The 15,842-nt window shown below is 42.4% G+C and overlaps 1 protein-coding gene across 1 annotated transcript in view; it reads right to left on the bottom strand.

The window, feature by feature from the left end:
* The window catches only part of LOC126469605 (cuticlin-5), a 324,544-nt gene that overhangs the window by 120,171 nt on the left and 188,531 nt on the right, over positions 1 to 15,842 (bottom strand). Inside the window, exon 3 of the mRNA XM_050096728.1 lies at positions 7,036 to 7,179. Coding sequence (XP_049952685.1) covers positions 7,036 to 7,179 — 144 coding nt within the window. The remainder of the gene's footprint in view (positions 1 to 7,035; positions 7,180 to 15,842) is intronic.

Below are 15,842 nucleotides of genomic sequence, written 5' to 3'. Positions count from 1 at the left end.
CACAACGAACGAAATGCACTGTCAAAATTTTAGCTGCTAAGACGCACTGCAAGTATTTTTTCTTTAATTGTTGAAGTTACTCGTTTTTGTTACACGAGGAATCGTTTGCGACAGCGGTTTGTACAGCTCTTGCTGCCTAGCACACGATAGGCCGTGACAAGAGAGCATAGCGACGCCAAGTCCTAATACACAATGTGATCAAAAGTAACCGGACACCCCCCAAAAGCATAAGTTTTTCATATCAGGTGCACTGTGATGCCACCTGCTGCCAGGTACTTCATATCAGCGACCTCAGTTGTCATTAGACATAGTGAGAGAGCAGAATGGGGCGCTCCACGGAACTCACGGACTTCGAACGTGGTCAGGTGATTGGGTGTCACTTGTGTCATACGCCTGTACGCGAGATTTTCACATTCCTGAACATCCCTAGGTCCGCTGTTTCAGATGTGATAGTGAAGTGGAAACGTGAAGGGACACGTACAGCACAAAAGCGTCCCGGACTACCTCGTCTGTTGACTGACAGACTGCCGACAGATGAAGAGGGTCGTAATATGTAATAGGCAGACATCTATCCAGACCATCACACAGGAATTCCAAACTGCATCAGGATCCACTGCAAGTACTGTAACATGTGGGAGGTGAGAAAACGTGGATTCATGGTCGAGCGGCTGATCATAAGCCACACATCGCGCCAGTAAATGCCAAACGACGCCTCGCTTGGTCTAAGGAGAGTAAACAATCGACGATTGAATAGTGGAAAAACGTTGTGTGGAGTAACGAATCACGGTACACAATGTGGCGATCCGATAGCAGGGTGTGGGTACGGTGAATGCCCGGTGAACGTCATTTGCCAGAGTGTGTAGTGTCAACAGTAAAATTCTGAGGCGGTGGTGTTATGGTGTGGTCGTGTTTTTCATGGAGGGGGCTTGCACCCCTTGTTTTGCGTGGCACTATCACAGCACAGGCCTACATTGTTGTTTTAAGCACCTTCTTGCTTCCCGCTGTTGAAGAACACTTCGGGGATGGCGATTGCAACACGATCGAGCACTTGTTCATAATGCACGGCCTGTGGCGGAGTGGTTACACGACTATATCATCCCCGTAATGGACTGGCCTGCACAGAGTCCTGACCTGAATCCTGTAGAACACCTCTGGGATGTTTTGGCTAGCGGACTTCGTGTCAGGCCTCACCGACCGACATCAATACCTCTCCTCAGTGCAGCACTCCGTGATGAATGGGCTGCCATTCCTCAAGAAACCTTCCAGCACCTGATTGAACTTATGCCTGCGCGAGTGGAAGCTGTCATCAAGGCTAAGGGTGGGCCAACACCATACTGAATTCCAGCATTACCGATGAAGGGCGCCACGAACTTGTAAGTCATTTTGCCGGCCGAAGTGGCCGTGCGGTTCTAGGCGCTACAGTCTGGAGCCGAGCGACCGCTACGGTCGCAGGTTCGAATCCTGCCTCGGGCATGGATGTGTGTGATGTCCTTAGGTTAGTTAGGTTTAATTAGTTCTAAGTTCTAGGCGACTGATGACCTCAGAAGTTAAGTCGCATAGTACTCAGAGCCATTTGAACCATTTTTGTCATTTTCAGCCAGGTGTCCGGATACTTTTGATCACATAGCGTATATGGAGTGAGACATCCGAATTTGAAGCACCTATATCATACAAAAATGTGTCATATCATTTACGTTTCGGATAAGAGACAGTTCGTATCGACAGTCGAATTGCTACGCGCGTAATTCTTACAAAGTTGATTACCAGAGGAAAATAAATCAAGGCAGTGTTTGATGTTACATTACAGACGATTTCCATCAATCGTGATTTTAATTTACTGTAATGAAATATTTCTTACACGTACGTCATTTAATAACAATTTCCGTAGCACAGTTCTTATAATTAGTTTTAAATAATGTGCAATTTAGTAACAATGACGCAGTTCCTTGTTTATTCCCCATAGTCTTGACAATAATCCGACGTGTCATTTGAATGACGGGAACAAACATTTTCCTTACACCAGGTACACCAGACGAAAGAAAAATGAATGAATACAGGAACGTCACATAATTACTAGTTTTATTTAGACAGAATTGCAATGGAGTGAGAAACTGTCCTGGCCATTTCTCTGCTTATAGTGCTACGTACCGAGCATACTTCAAGCAATTCTTAAAACGAGTCGACACAAACTGATAACCCACAAATGACTGAAATTTAAGAATACTGTTCTTATAAATCTCAAATGATACGAAGCTACAGGAAATGACACTGAACAGCCAAAACATTATGACCACTGCTCACCTCGACGTTGAATGCCGCCTAGGCCACGCCGTCGCTCTGTCAAGTCGCTCGATATAGTACTTCTTGAGCTTGGACAGTTCACTGTTTCCATTTTGTTTCTTTTTTCACAGTTCAGTGTAACTTCTTTCTTTTTTTCGTGCTTGATCTGTGCTCAGTTTTTGACGTGCTATCCATTAGTCCATTTTACCACTAAATCTGAGGGGGTTGCGATAGGGAGTTTCCCTTGTTAGCACCTAAAATTTTGACAGGGTCTTTCTTTCGGCGTATTCTTCCTGTATAAAAAATTTAAGCTCATGTTTCGACATGTCGGACTGGACCGTTTCTTTGTGAGTGAACGACATTCGAGACCTTGTCACGGTATAAAATTCGGAGGTGGTCACCAGGAATCGAACTTCCGATCTCCAGCATCGTTGACTACTACACCATGGCAGTGCCGTGTTTTTTTGGGTTCCAGCCGACATGAAGAGTCTATTTTTGCACGCGATATTTCGACGACTGACTGACCAGTCGTCTTCTTCACGTCGTGCGAGCGGTGTGCTCGCTGCCTGGACTCCAACGAGACTGTGAAGCCTTGTTGGTGTGGCGTTCATAGCCAGGTCTCTGCATCGTCTTCTGGTGCTTATTTGTTTTTGTGCCGATATAGTTATCCACAAAATATACAACAACACGGTCATAAGAAATCAAGTGAAAGAATACGGCCTCCGTGGGCGAACCATCAAGAAAAGTATGGAGCTCCCTCAACTTTCCCAGAACCGGCCATAAAGCAACGCTACGCAAGTGAGGAAATACCGATGAGTACCAGTGAGAATACGGATCTTCGGAACAAACACTGGAGAAGATTTTGCATCACTGCCCAAAAACGAAATTCATGGTTACCTGGAAAGACTTCATAGATGCAACACTTGCGGCTAGGGTCACTGCATATTCAACTACTATGGGAAATGGATTTCTCATCTTTCTTTATCTACTGCCGGTTCTAGAGCTTTCATTATTATCTACATATGCATATACCATATATTACTATATCTGTTTGTACTGAGGCATATCATTTTATCTTATCTCGTACCAACTTAACCATATGAACTTGTACAATATACGAGTTATTCTTTAAGCCCTACGCTAAATTAATAAAACGACGGTGTTTAACTGCTCTGATGGATAAGATGACCGCCGACATCTTTATATCGAACCGAGTGCGTATTTCGAGATTTGCTTAATATGAAAAGTTCGATTCTAAAGTTTTCCGAAGTCCTTATTTCAATAAACTGAAATATTACATGATTTGTCCTTTTTACACATATGTTACGGTTTCACATCTAGGTTATAGATTTAAAAACAGTTCCTTAACATTTTTTTTATGAAATGGAAAGGTACTTACACGTAACTTCTAATTCACTGCATCTAGGCAAACTGCTTTTTCTCATCTGCCAACCAGGTGGACATCTTACAGTTCACTGTTGGCGTTACACATCACTGCAACTGCAATCTTTTTTAAATCTATAACCTAGATGTGAAACCATAACCTATGTGTAAAAAGGACAAATCATGTAATATTTCAGGACACCCACTGAAGATGCCTTGTAAAAAAGGCGAAACGCGTCTGGGTGCATAAATAAAGATAAAATTTCGATGTGCAGCATGAAAAAAAGGCATTTTCTTTGAAGCAACTGCAATTTATATACAGCTGCTGCGAAAATGGCCACTACAAGAAACGTGAAATATATTTTAATTTCCACACGAGATGATTACGTTCCTTACTTGCTCCAACTTGAAAGCATTGGTCAATGTGACTACCATCTGCATCCTCAACAGCCTGAATCGGCACTAGAGGTATCATTTCACAATTAACCGCAGCGCTTTTCGAATGTTCAGCTGCCGTGACACAGGTCGCGCACTGCTTGAAGATCGCACATTGCGTCCAGCATTCTCAGCCATGGCAACAGTAACTTCCTTAACAATTTGTGGCGCAGTTGGTTGTCACCCTCCTCCAGGAGCATTTTCCAAATCGCCAGTTAATTCGAACTTCCGAATCATGTTCTTCGAAGTCGGTGCGGAAGGAGGACCTCTCCGTATTCCTTCAATGCGTCGATACTCGCGAAGAGCAGCAGCTCTATCGCTGTTGTTTCGATACTTTACGACAAATCGTCCTGCATTGTCCATACCAATGTGGACAGCCTACAGCTGTAATGCCCAGTGATGCTTGTTTTTCAACCCTACGTCGCTGTACCAGTAGCGCCGCTAACGGCAAGTCATAACACTACCACTACTAACAACGCAAATCCTGCAGTGCACAGTCTGAATGTCATTCCTATGAAGCTGGGTAGTCCGTCTACACTGACTCAAGTAGCGAAAGTTTATTTATAATCTCCCTGTACACTAATTTGTCTGGAGAATTTTTTATTATAGCTCAGATAAGCGATCCGTTTCCTCATTTCTTCGATAGCCGTTGTTGACACTTCACAAGAAACGCTAAAATGTTAAATATTGAGATAAGTGATTGTGGAACAGAAAGTCAATGAAAAACGCTCAATAGAATAAGATTTTTCAATCACATAAAAATATTGTGCATTGTTTGCTGAGAAATATACCGTTTTATTTATTCTTCTTGGCTTCTTCTCGTTTCTCTACTGAGTCAACACTGTTATAAGGTTTTTGGCAATGTTACTGACAATTGATGGCCGGAAGCGACAGCACTCCTAACGGGACGGAATATCTGTTCCCGATCTGTTTGCGTCTAGAGTAAATCTTATTTTGAAGGGTGAGCACATTTTCTAAATGTTTGTGTAGCGAATGTATCTGAGTAGAATGTTGGTACAAGGCCAGTATTTATCTACACACATCAAAAAAAGTTTTGCATCGCCTCGGTTCCGAGAGTTCCGGAACCTGTACAGAAAATTGGAATAGAGATCAACATAAACATCATTTCCGTCCTTTTTATTGCTCATGAAAACCACACATTGCATGCATATACCGAGACATTCAATGGTGGCGGTCCAGATTGTTGTACACACCGGTACCTGTATTACCCATTAGCACGTCCTCTTGCATTGATGCATGCCTGTATTCGTCGTGGCATACTATTAACAAGTTCATCAAGCCACAGTTGGTCCAGATTGCCCCACACCTCAACGGCGATTTGGTGTAGATCCCTCAGAGTGGTTGGTGGATCACGTCGTCCATAAACACTCCTTTTCAATCTATCACGGGCATGTTCGACAGGGTTCTCTAATCTGGTCGTAGGTTTTGGCTGGCTCTGAGCACTATGGGACTTCACTGCTGAGGTCATCAGTCCCCTACAACTTAGAACTACTTAAACCTAACTAACCTAAGGATATCCCACACATCCATTCCCGAGGCAGGATTCGAACCTGCGACCGTAGCGGTGACGTGATGACACTTTCTGCAGGACCTGACCATCATTTTGCAGGACAATGCTCAAGCATTACAGTGCAAGCTGTTACTGATTTGTTTGACTGATGGGGCTGGTAAGTGCTATACCACCTTCTGCACCCTCCTGACTTAATCCCTTGTGAGTTCAACTCGATTTCTAAACTGAAGGAAACACTTCACGGCATTCGCTTCAGAACTGCTACAAATTCGTCTGGCAATAGACCGCGCCGCTCGAACTGTCAACACAACTGGCACTGCTAAGAGTATCGTACGACTTCCATATCCCTAGCAACGGGCTATACACAATGCTGGTGACTACTCTGAAGGTCAGTAAAACTTTGAAACACGTATCTATTTAGTACGAGCTGTAAATAAATAGTTGCCACTATTAAAGTTCCAACCCTCGTACATAAAACAAAAGTTGTTAATGTTCTACATCGTTATTCTGCATTTCTACATATTTGCAGCACTCTGCCGCTAGAGGGCTCCGAATTGTAGCGTGTAACATGGCGGCGTGTTACGTAAGTCGGTGCGCGAGAAACAGTGTGCTGTGATCGAGTTCCGAATTCGAAGAGTTCGTCCACGCATGGACTCCTTCAGTATGACAATGCCACACCATACACGAGAGCTGCGACGTCTGCAATAATCTGACGCCTTGGGTTCACTGTCGTTGATCACCTTCCATACTGTTCCGACTTGGCCTCATCCGATTTTGATCTGTTTCCAAAACGCAAAGAATATCTTCGAGGACTTCACCTTGATAGCGATGAAGCAGTGCATTTGTAGCCATGAACAATAAAGATGTAGGGTGTTACTAATTTTTATTTTATTTAAATACCTCTAAAAGTTATCACATAAAAAATTCGCAAGCATTACTTTTCAGCACGCGCTCGTAGATAACAGTCTAGAAAATTTTCGCTAGGGGGTCCTTTCTTCTCACAGATGATTGTGTCGGAAGTAATTCGGTAATGGGAAGATGCTTAACGAGTTCTAATTGGCCGAAGGACGGCAATGGAGAGGCACATTTGACGAAGTAGTATCATTATTTTAAATTCTCCAATGCTGTCGCCGAGGTTTATGTTGTGACCATCGTAAGGGTCACCGCTGGGAAATGAATACATCTCTATAGGTGAGGGGTGAGCATTCCCGATTGACACCCATGGAACTTGAGTTCTGTGCCTAGCTTTTTCAAGGATTTCTTTCTCAGTTCGTAGGACAAGGTTTACTTAATATGAAACTACTATAAGATTGGATATCGCCCGTCTACCTGATCGGTGACTCAGATATAGCGCAGTAGACCTGCGATCATATTTTAAGGCTAAATACTTCACTTAGTCTTCTTACCGGTCGATGGTGGCTCGCGTCGTGCGCGAGCGCGGCCCTGTCTGAGCCGTTGGCGGCGCCGGCGGTGATGACGTCGACGGCATCATACAGTTCCGTGGGCACGCTCCCAGAGCCATCAACCAGCTCCTGCGACCGCAGCCCGCTCTGCAAAGGAAAATTCGCAAGTCTTGTAACGCACACAGTAAAATATTCTTCATCTTCACTACTGGTCTTTAAAATTGCTACACCAAGAAGAAATGCAGATGATAAACGGGTATTCATTGGACATATATATTATACTAGAACTGACATGTGATTACATTTTCACGCAATCTGGGTGCATAGATCCTGAGAAATCAGTACCCAGAAAAACCGTCTCTGGCCGTAATAACGGCCTTGATACTCCTGGGCATTGAGTCAAACAGAGCTTTGATGGCGTGTACAGATACAGCTGCCCATGCAGCTTCAACACGATACCACAGTTCATCAATAGTAGTGACTGGCGTATTGTGACTAGCCAGTTGCTCGGCCACCATTGACCAGACGTTTTCAATTCGTGAGAAATCTGGAGAATGTGCTGGCCAGGGCAGCAGTAGAACATTTTCTGTATCCAGAAAGGCCCGTACAGGACCTGCAACATGCGGTCGTGCATTATCCTGCTGAAATGTAGGGTTTCGCAGGGATCGAATGAAGGGTAGAGCCACGGGTCCTAACATTTCTGAAATGTAACGTTCAAAGTGCCGTCAATATGAACAAGAGGTGACCGAGACGTGTAACCAATGGCACCCCATACCATTACGCCGGGTGATACGCCAGTATGGCGATGACACGCTTCCAATGTACGTTCACCGCGATGTCGTTAAACACGGATGCGACCATCATGATGCTGTAAACAGAACCTGGATTCATCCGAAAAAAATGACGTTTTGTCATTCGTGCACCCAGGTTCGTCGTTGAGTACACCATCGCAGGCGCTCCTGTCTGTGATGCAGCGTCAAGGGTAACCGCAGCCACGGTCTCCGAGCTGATAGTCCATGCTGCTGCAAACGTCGTCGAACTGTTCGTGCAGATGGTTGTTGTATTGCAAACGTCCCCATCTGTTGACTCAGAGATCGAGACGTGGCTGCACGATCCGTTACAGCCATGCGGATAAGATGCATGTCATCTCGACTGCTAGTAATATTGGCCGTTGGGATCCAGTACGGCGTTCCGTATTACCCTCCTGAACCCACCGATTCCATATTCTGCTAACAGTCATTGGACCTCGACCAACGCGAGCAGCAATGTCGTGATACGACAAAGCGCAATAGAGATAGGCTACAATCCGACCTTTATCAAAGTCGGAAACGTGATGGTACGGATTTCTCCTCCTTACACGAAGCATTACAACAACGTTTCACCAAGCAACGCCGGTCAACTGCTGTTTGTGTATGAGAAATCGTTTGGAAACTTTCCTCATGTCAGCATGTTGTAGGTGTCGCCAGCGGCGACAACCTTGTGTGAATGCTCTGAAAAGCTAATAATTTGCAGTTCACAGCTTCTTCTTCCTGTCGGGAATTTTCGCATCTGTAGCACGTCATCTTCGTGTGTAGCAATTTTAATGGCCAGTAGTGTGTTTTTAATTGCTATGTGCACTCTAATAACATTTCTGATCCACGATATAAGTAATATCATGCATCTAAAACGCTGTAATAAAGTCGATGGCATCGTTTGCGACAGACGTCATCTCTGATTGTAAGCTCATTCCAGTGAAAATGGAAATGAAATCAAGTAGTATCATCGTCTATTTATGGTTAACTGTGCTTTTATATCCGTTATCTCTTTAAGAAACTACAAAGTTACTGTTAATAGTGGAAAGAAATTTAACTGGAAGGAAAGGGTAGCAGTATCTGCAGTAGGAAATGGTTAGCTGTGAAAAACCAACTGTAAAAGGGCCAAAGTGAACGTAAGCTTGTCAAGAACTTAAAGCTGATTCGACACAAGAGCGTGCACATCATGGAATGGCAGCTAATTCTTATATGATTCCACAGCTAATTTGCTTATTTACTAGCCAGTATAACAATGAAATGTAATAATGGCACCGTTGCTCTGTGGGTTAGCTGTTTTGTCGTTCATTTACTTAAGTAACTTCTCAAAGAATTAAATTTGGAGGACGTGATATGTCAGCTTAGCAGAATATCAAAAATAAACCAAAGATGCTGGAATACTGGAATGTAGATCTAGTCACAAATAGTCAGTGCGAATTCAGGAAGTATCGTTCTTCTGAAACACAACTAGGTCTTTATTTACACGAAGTAATGAGTGCTGTCCACAGGATATCTCAGATTGATGCCATATTTCTAAATTTCCAGAAGGATTTTGATACCGCCACTCACAAGCGACTTCTAATCAAATTGCGTGCGTATGGAGTATCGTCTCAGTTGTGCGACTGGATTCGTTATTTCCTGTCAGAAGGATCACAGTTCGTTGTAACTGAATCAAAGTCTCCAAACAAAACAGAAATGAAATCTGGTGCTCCCCGAGGAAGTGTTATAGACCCTCTGCTGATCCTAATCTATATAATCGATTTTGGACACAATCTGAGTAGCCATTTTAATACTATTTGCAGATGATGTCATTTAGCGTCTCGTGAAGTCATAAAAAGATCAAAACAAACTACAGAACAATTTACACAAGATATCTGTATGATGCGAAAAGTGGCAAATGACTCTAAATAATAACTATCTAATTACGCTTTTGCGTCCTTCTTCTTCTGGAGTACTGATGTGCCACATGGAATCACATCGGATGGAATTGACGGGGAATATCGAAAAAGTTCGTAAAACTAGAAGCTTGTTTTTTATCAACGCAAAATAGAGGAGAAAGTGTTACGGATATGAAACGCGAGTTGGGGTGGCAATCATTAAAACAGAGGCGTTTTTAGTTTCGGCGAGACCTTTTCACGAAATTTCTGTTACCAACTTTCTCCCCCGAATGAGAAAATATTTTGTAAACGCCCAACTATATAAGGAGGAAAGGTTATCGCAAGAAAAATAAGAGATATCAGAGACTGCACGGAAAGATTTAAGTGTTTTTGACCAGCGCGTTGTTCGAGTGTGTAACGGTTGAGAAATAGCTTGAAGCTGGTTCGATGAACCCTCTACCAGGCACTTAATTCCGAATAGCAGAGTAGTCACGTAGGTGTAGATGGACTAGACACGAATTAATATGTGTCTCTAACGTACTATATGTACATTTATAACTACCTCCCAATCAAGTTGTTCAAGTCTGTAGATATGAACTAGTGAGAGTTTTTGCGCTAATGTGATAGTTTCTTATTTAACAGAGTAGTAGCAACTAATTTATTTCAATAAGCCTGTTATGGTATACAAATACTCAAGGATTCACGTTGTTCATTTTCAAATAATTTGTTAGGGCAAACTTATTGTTAGATACCTATCCAACTGGGTTATATAACGTTTTACTCGTATTCTATCTCTGTTCTTGCCATTAACGTTTGAAATGCGTGTTTGTGTTTGTATCTGTATGTGTATGTATGACGAATGAGACAGTTTCCCCTGGCCCTCTATCATGGGTTTCACCGACTGGTGATGACGTGTTTATTGACTTCTGGAAAGTCTTCGAAGTAGTTACTTATCGTTGTTTAGTTACCGAAATTTATGCTTACGGAATAACGGGATATACGAATAGATTGACACCTTCCTAGCTAACAAACCAAGGTCATTGTTCTTAAAGGGTATACGTCGTCAAAAGTTAAAATATCTTTCATTGTACCTTAAGGAATTATGACAGAACTGTTATTGTCCACGATATTTATATGCGACCAGTCTGCCAACTATTTAGCTCTCTGAAGTTGCTAGTAGACGACATGAGCGTATAAAAAAACTGGAGACATCGTTAGATACTGTGAGCTGTTTTCCAGTACATATTTCTAGTATTGGTCTGAAAGGAAGGTCACTAGCGTCTGTCTCACAAAGTGTGCCGAGTATGATATCCCTGCCAGTTTTATGATAGTGTATTGCCGGTATTATTACATGGATATCCACATCTTATCCTTGAAATGTGTTACGGAGAGGCTCTGTATGTGTCAGTGATTTTTTAGTTATCTTGGAAGGGTATACCGCTGCATAGTGCGCCTTTACAGTGAAAGTGCATTACGAGAAACGCCAGGAGCTTGGTCGTAAACTCCGAACAATACTGGGGCATCATGTAGCACCGAATGAGCCAGTTATGAGCAAGACTATTAAGAAATTTGAAGCAACGGGTCCCACTGTGAACATCAAAAGCTCTAGGCGTCCATGAAATTGTCAATCCGCAGTTAACAACGACTTATGCGTGAGTATGTTAGCGTACATTCACAGATGTCGATTTATCTTCGTTCTCGGCAGCTGGGTTTGTCGGTAGCCAACGTAGAGTGTATTTCGACGAAATATCTTCATTTCCATGCATATAAACTTCAGATAAGTCCAGAACTGAAAACAATCAACCAACCACTCTAAAAGGAAGTAATACGTTGTTTAATTTATGAGGAGGCAACAAGCCGATGAGAAGACTGCACGTAGAATAATTTTCAGTGACGACGAACTTGTATGTTAATACAAACTGAATTAACGCGAATGGGAACAGAAGATTTTACAGTCATCCATGCTTTAAAAAAAGTGTGATGGTGATGATCTGATGTGATGGCATCAACGGAACGGACTTTTTTGAGAATGATAACGAAAAAGTCACTAACATTAACAGAACATCCTCACTACATATTTCTAAAATCACAGATGTCGATATTTAGATACCAATTATGGCGAAACAAGAGTTACGCTGAATGGAACTTGTTATTTTGAAATGACATCTCAGTCTTAGTGGCCGCATTTTGATCAACGGACACTCTGAATAAATAGTTTCAGCAGTACTCTAATACTTGTCATGTTGTAGTCTGGACAATTCCTATACTGCATGAAGTGTTCGCTGGTCGACTCACGTCACTCTATATGGACACCACAACTTTCCAGTTACATCCTTGCGTTTTAATACCTTGTGATTTTTCCTAGTAGGTAACTTTAAACTGCATATGTCTGAGGGAAACATCAAACTTTGCTGTAGTTCGGCGGGGAACTCAATGTATTATTTTCGAAATCTTTGGACAAGTATGAGAAAGACTGCTGGTAAATTTGATGGAAGGAACACGGCAACTAGTAAGATCACTCGCCAGATTTTGTTTAACATTGTAGTGTGTTGTTGAGAATTTAAAACACCTACAAAGCTGGAATCACTTGTAAGTTTTTCATTCCACCCGAATCTCCCATAGCACTGCGTCACGTAAAACAGCGTTCAGCCTAAAAGTCTTGAACATTTAAAATCAGAAGTTTTACTGTCACAGTTCATTTCCCATGCATTTTTATCGACACCACTTTAAACAACAGAGTAAACACGCGAGGAGCTTAATCGAATTACGGACGCTGAAAACGACGCTCGTTATGCGCTGCGCCTTCCCTGCTATCATTTAGTCACGGCTGCTGACGCATTACGAAGCTCATACCTTCTCTTCCTTAACGATCCAAGATATGAAACACGGTCCTAATTGCGCCACTGTTTTACGACTCACAGTTACGGTAAACAGATTACAGTCTAGTAAAACTCTGTTACTGTGGGACAGGGGTAATTTCTGATGAACAGTAGCTACAGCTGTTAAGCTGCAAACAGTGCTTAAGACATGCCTAAATATTTCATACGCACAGAAGTCTCTATATGGAGGAGTAACTGTAGTAGTATTTATAATGTTAAAATTAGCACTGGAGGATTCTTAGTAAGTCAAAAAGATATTGCAAAGTAGATTACGTTAAAAATAGATAGCGTAGTTCTTCAATTTCGACTTAGTTGATCAGTCCTCGGAAAGTAGCTAGGGAAGAGGTAACAGCTGCTTTTTGGTCGTCGCAAGTGAGATGGTGTAGTAGCTTAGACAATGGAATCGTAGTAATAGGGTGGCGAGTGGAGTGCAAATTCCATCTTTTCATCTCCGTTTAGATTTTCCGTTATTTCCTCAAATCACTTGAGACGGATATCAAAAGCAACCCTTCAACAAGACGATAGTTGTTGCACGTCCAAATTTTGACCAATAGACCAGCTGCTCTGTCTACAATGTCGACAAGAAGTTGAACTACATCCTTTCATCCTCCTTTCCTTGCTCCCCCCCCTTTTTTTTGTCATCAGTCTTCTGACTGGTTTGATGCAGCCCGCCACGAATTCTTCTCCTGTTCTAACCTCTTCATCTCAGAGTAGCACTTGCAACCTACGTTCTCAATTATTTGCTGGATGTATTCCAATCTCTGCCTTCCTCTACAGTTTTTGCCCTCTACAGCTCCCTCTAGCGTCATGGAAGTCATTCCCTCATGTCTTAACAGATCATCATGCTGTCCCTTCTCCTTATCAGTGTTTTCCACATATTCCTTTCCTCTCCGATTCTGCGTAGAACTTCCTCATTCATTACCTCATCAGTCCACCTAATTTACAGCATTCGTCTGTAGCACCACATCTCAAATGCTTCGATTCTCTCCTGTTCCGGTTTTCCCACAGTCCATGTTTCACTACCATACAATGCTGTGCTCCAAACGCACATTCTCAGAAATTTCATCCCCAAATTAAGGCCGATATTTGATGTTAGTAGACTTCTCTTGGCCAGGAATGCCTTTTTTTACCATAGCTAGTCTACTTTTGATGTCCTCCTTGCTCCGTCCGTTATTGGTTATTTTACTGCCTAGGAAGTAGAATTCCTTAATTTCATCTACTTCGTGACCATCAAACTTGATGTTAAGTTTCTCGCTGTTCTTATTTCTACTATTTCTCATTACCTTCGTCTTTCTTCGATTTACTCTCAACCTAAACTGTGTACTCATTAGACTGTTCATTCCGTTCAGCAGATCATGTAATGCTTCTTCACTTTCACTCAGGATAGCAATGTCAGTAGTGAATCGTATCACTGATATCGTTTCGTCTTGAATTTTAATTCAACTCCTGAACCTTTATTTCCATCATTGCTTCCTCGATGTACAGATTGAACAGTAGGGGAGAAAGGCTACATCCTTGTCTTACACCTTTTTGAATACGAGCACTTCGTTCTTGGTCGTCCACTCTTATTATTCCATCTTCGCTGTTGTACATGTTGTATATGACCCGTCTTTCCCTATAGCTTACCCCCTACTTTTTTCAGAATTTCGAACCTCTTGCACAATTTTACACTGTCGAACGCTTTTTCCAGGTCGACAAATCCTATGAACGTGTCCTGATTTTTCTTTAGTCTTGCTTCCATTATTAACCGCAATGTCAGAATTGCCTCTCTCGTTCCTTTACTTTTCTAAAAGCGAAACTGATCGTCATATATCGCATCCTCAATTTTCTTTTCCATTCATCTGTGTATTATTCTCGTAAGCAACTTAGATGCATGAGCTGTTAAGCTAATGGTTCAAATGGTTCAAATGGCTCTGAGCACAATGGTACTTAACATCTGAGGTCATCAGTCCCCTAGAACTTAGAACCACTCAAACCTAACTAACCTAAGGACATCACAGACATCCATGCCCGAGGCAGGATTCGAACCTGCGACCGTAGCGGTCGCGCGGTTCCAGACTGTAGCGCCTAGAACCGCTCGGTCACCCCGGCTGGCTGTTAAGCTAATGGTGCGATATTTCTTGCCCTTGTCAGCTCTTGCCGTCTTCGGAATTGTGTGGATGATGTTTTTCCGAAAGTCAGATGGTATGTCGCGAAACTCATCCATTCCACACACCAACGTGAATAGACGTTTTGTTGCCACTTCCCCCAATGATTTTAGAAATTCTGATGGAATGTTATTTATCCCTTCTGCCTTATTCGACCTTGTCCTCCAAAGCTCTTTTAAATTCTGATTCTAATACCGGATCCCCTATCTCTTCTACATCGACTCCTGTTTCTTCTTCTATCACATCAGACAAATCTTCCCCCTCATAGAGGCTTTTAATGTATTCTTCCCACCTATCCACTCTCTCCTCTACATTTAACAGTCGAATTCCCGTTGCACACATAATGATACCACCCTTGCTTTTAATGTCACCGAAGGTTGTTTTGACTTTCCTGTATGCTGAGTTTTTCCTTCCAATTATCATTTCTTTTTTGATGTCTTCACATTTTCCTGCAGCCATTTCGTCTTAACTTCCGTGCACTTCCTATTTACTTCATTCCTCAGCAACTTGTATTTCTGTATTCCTGAGTTTCCCGGAACAATTTTGTTCTTCCTCCTTTCATCAATCAACTGAAGTATTTCTGCTGTTACCCATAGTTTCTTCGCAGTTACCTTCTTTGTACCTATGTTTTCCTTCCCAACTTCTGTGATGGCCCTTTTTAGTGATGTCCATTCCTCTTCAACTATACTGCCTACTGAGCTATTCCTTTTTATAGCCTTAGAGAACTTCAAGCGTACCTCGTCATTCCTTAGTACTTCCGTATCCCACTTCTTTGCGTATTGATTCTTCCTGACTAATGTCTGAAACTTCAGCCTACTCTTCAACGCTACTATACTGTGATCTGAGTGTATGTCTGCTCCTGGGTACGCCTTACAATCCAGTATCTGATTTCGGAATTTCTGTCTGACCATGATGTAATCTAACTGAAATCTTTCCGTATCACACGGCCCTTTCCAAGTATACCTCCTCCTCTTCTGATTTTTGAGCAGGGTATTCGCTATTACTAGCTGAAACTTGTTACAGAGCTCAATTAGTTTTTCTCCTCTCTCATTCCTTGTCTCAAGACCATATTCTCCTGTAATCTTTTCTTCTTCTCCTTCCCCTACAACTGCATTCCAG

The sequence above is a fragment of the Schistocerca serialis genome, chromosome 3 (genome assembly GCF_023864345.2).
Source record: "Schistocerca serialis cubense isolate TAMUIC-IGC-003099 chromosome 3, iqSchSeri2.2, whole genome shotgun sequence".
In the NCBI taxonomy this organism is placed as follows: domain Eukaryota; kingdom Metazoa; phylum Arthropoda; class Insecta; order Orthoptera; family Acrididae; genus Schistocerca; species Schistocerca serialis.
The sequence above is the reverse complement of the archived record's forward strand: the minus strand, read 5'-3'. Positions and strand labels throughout refer to the sequence as shown.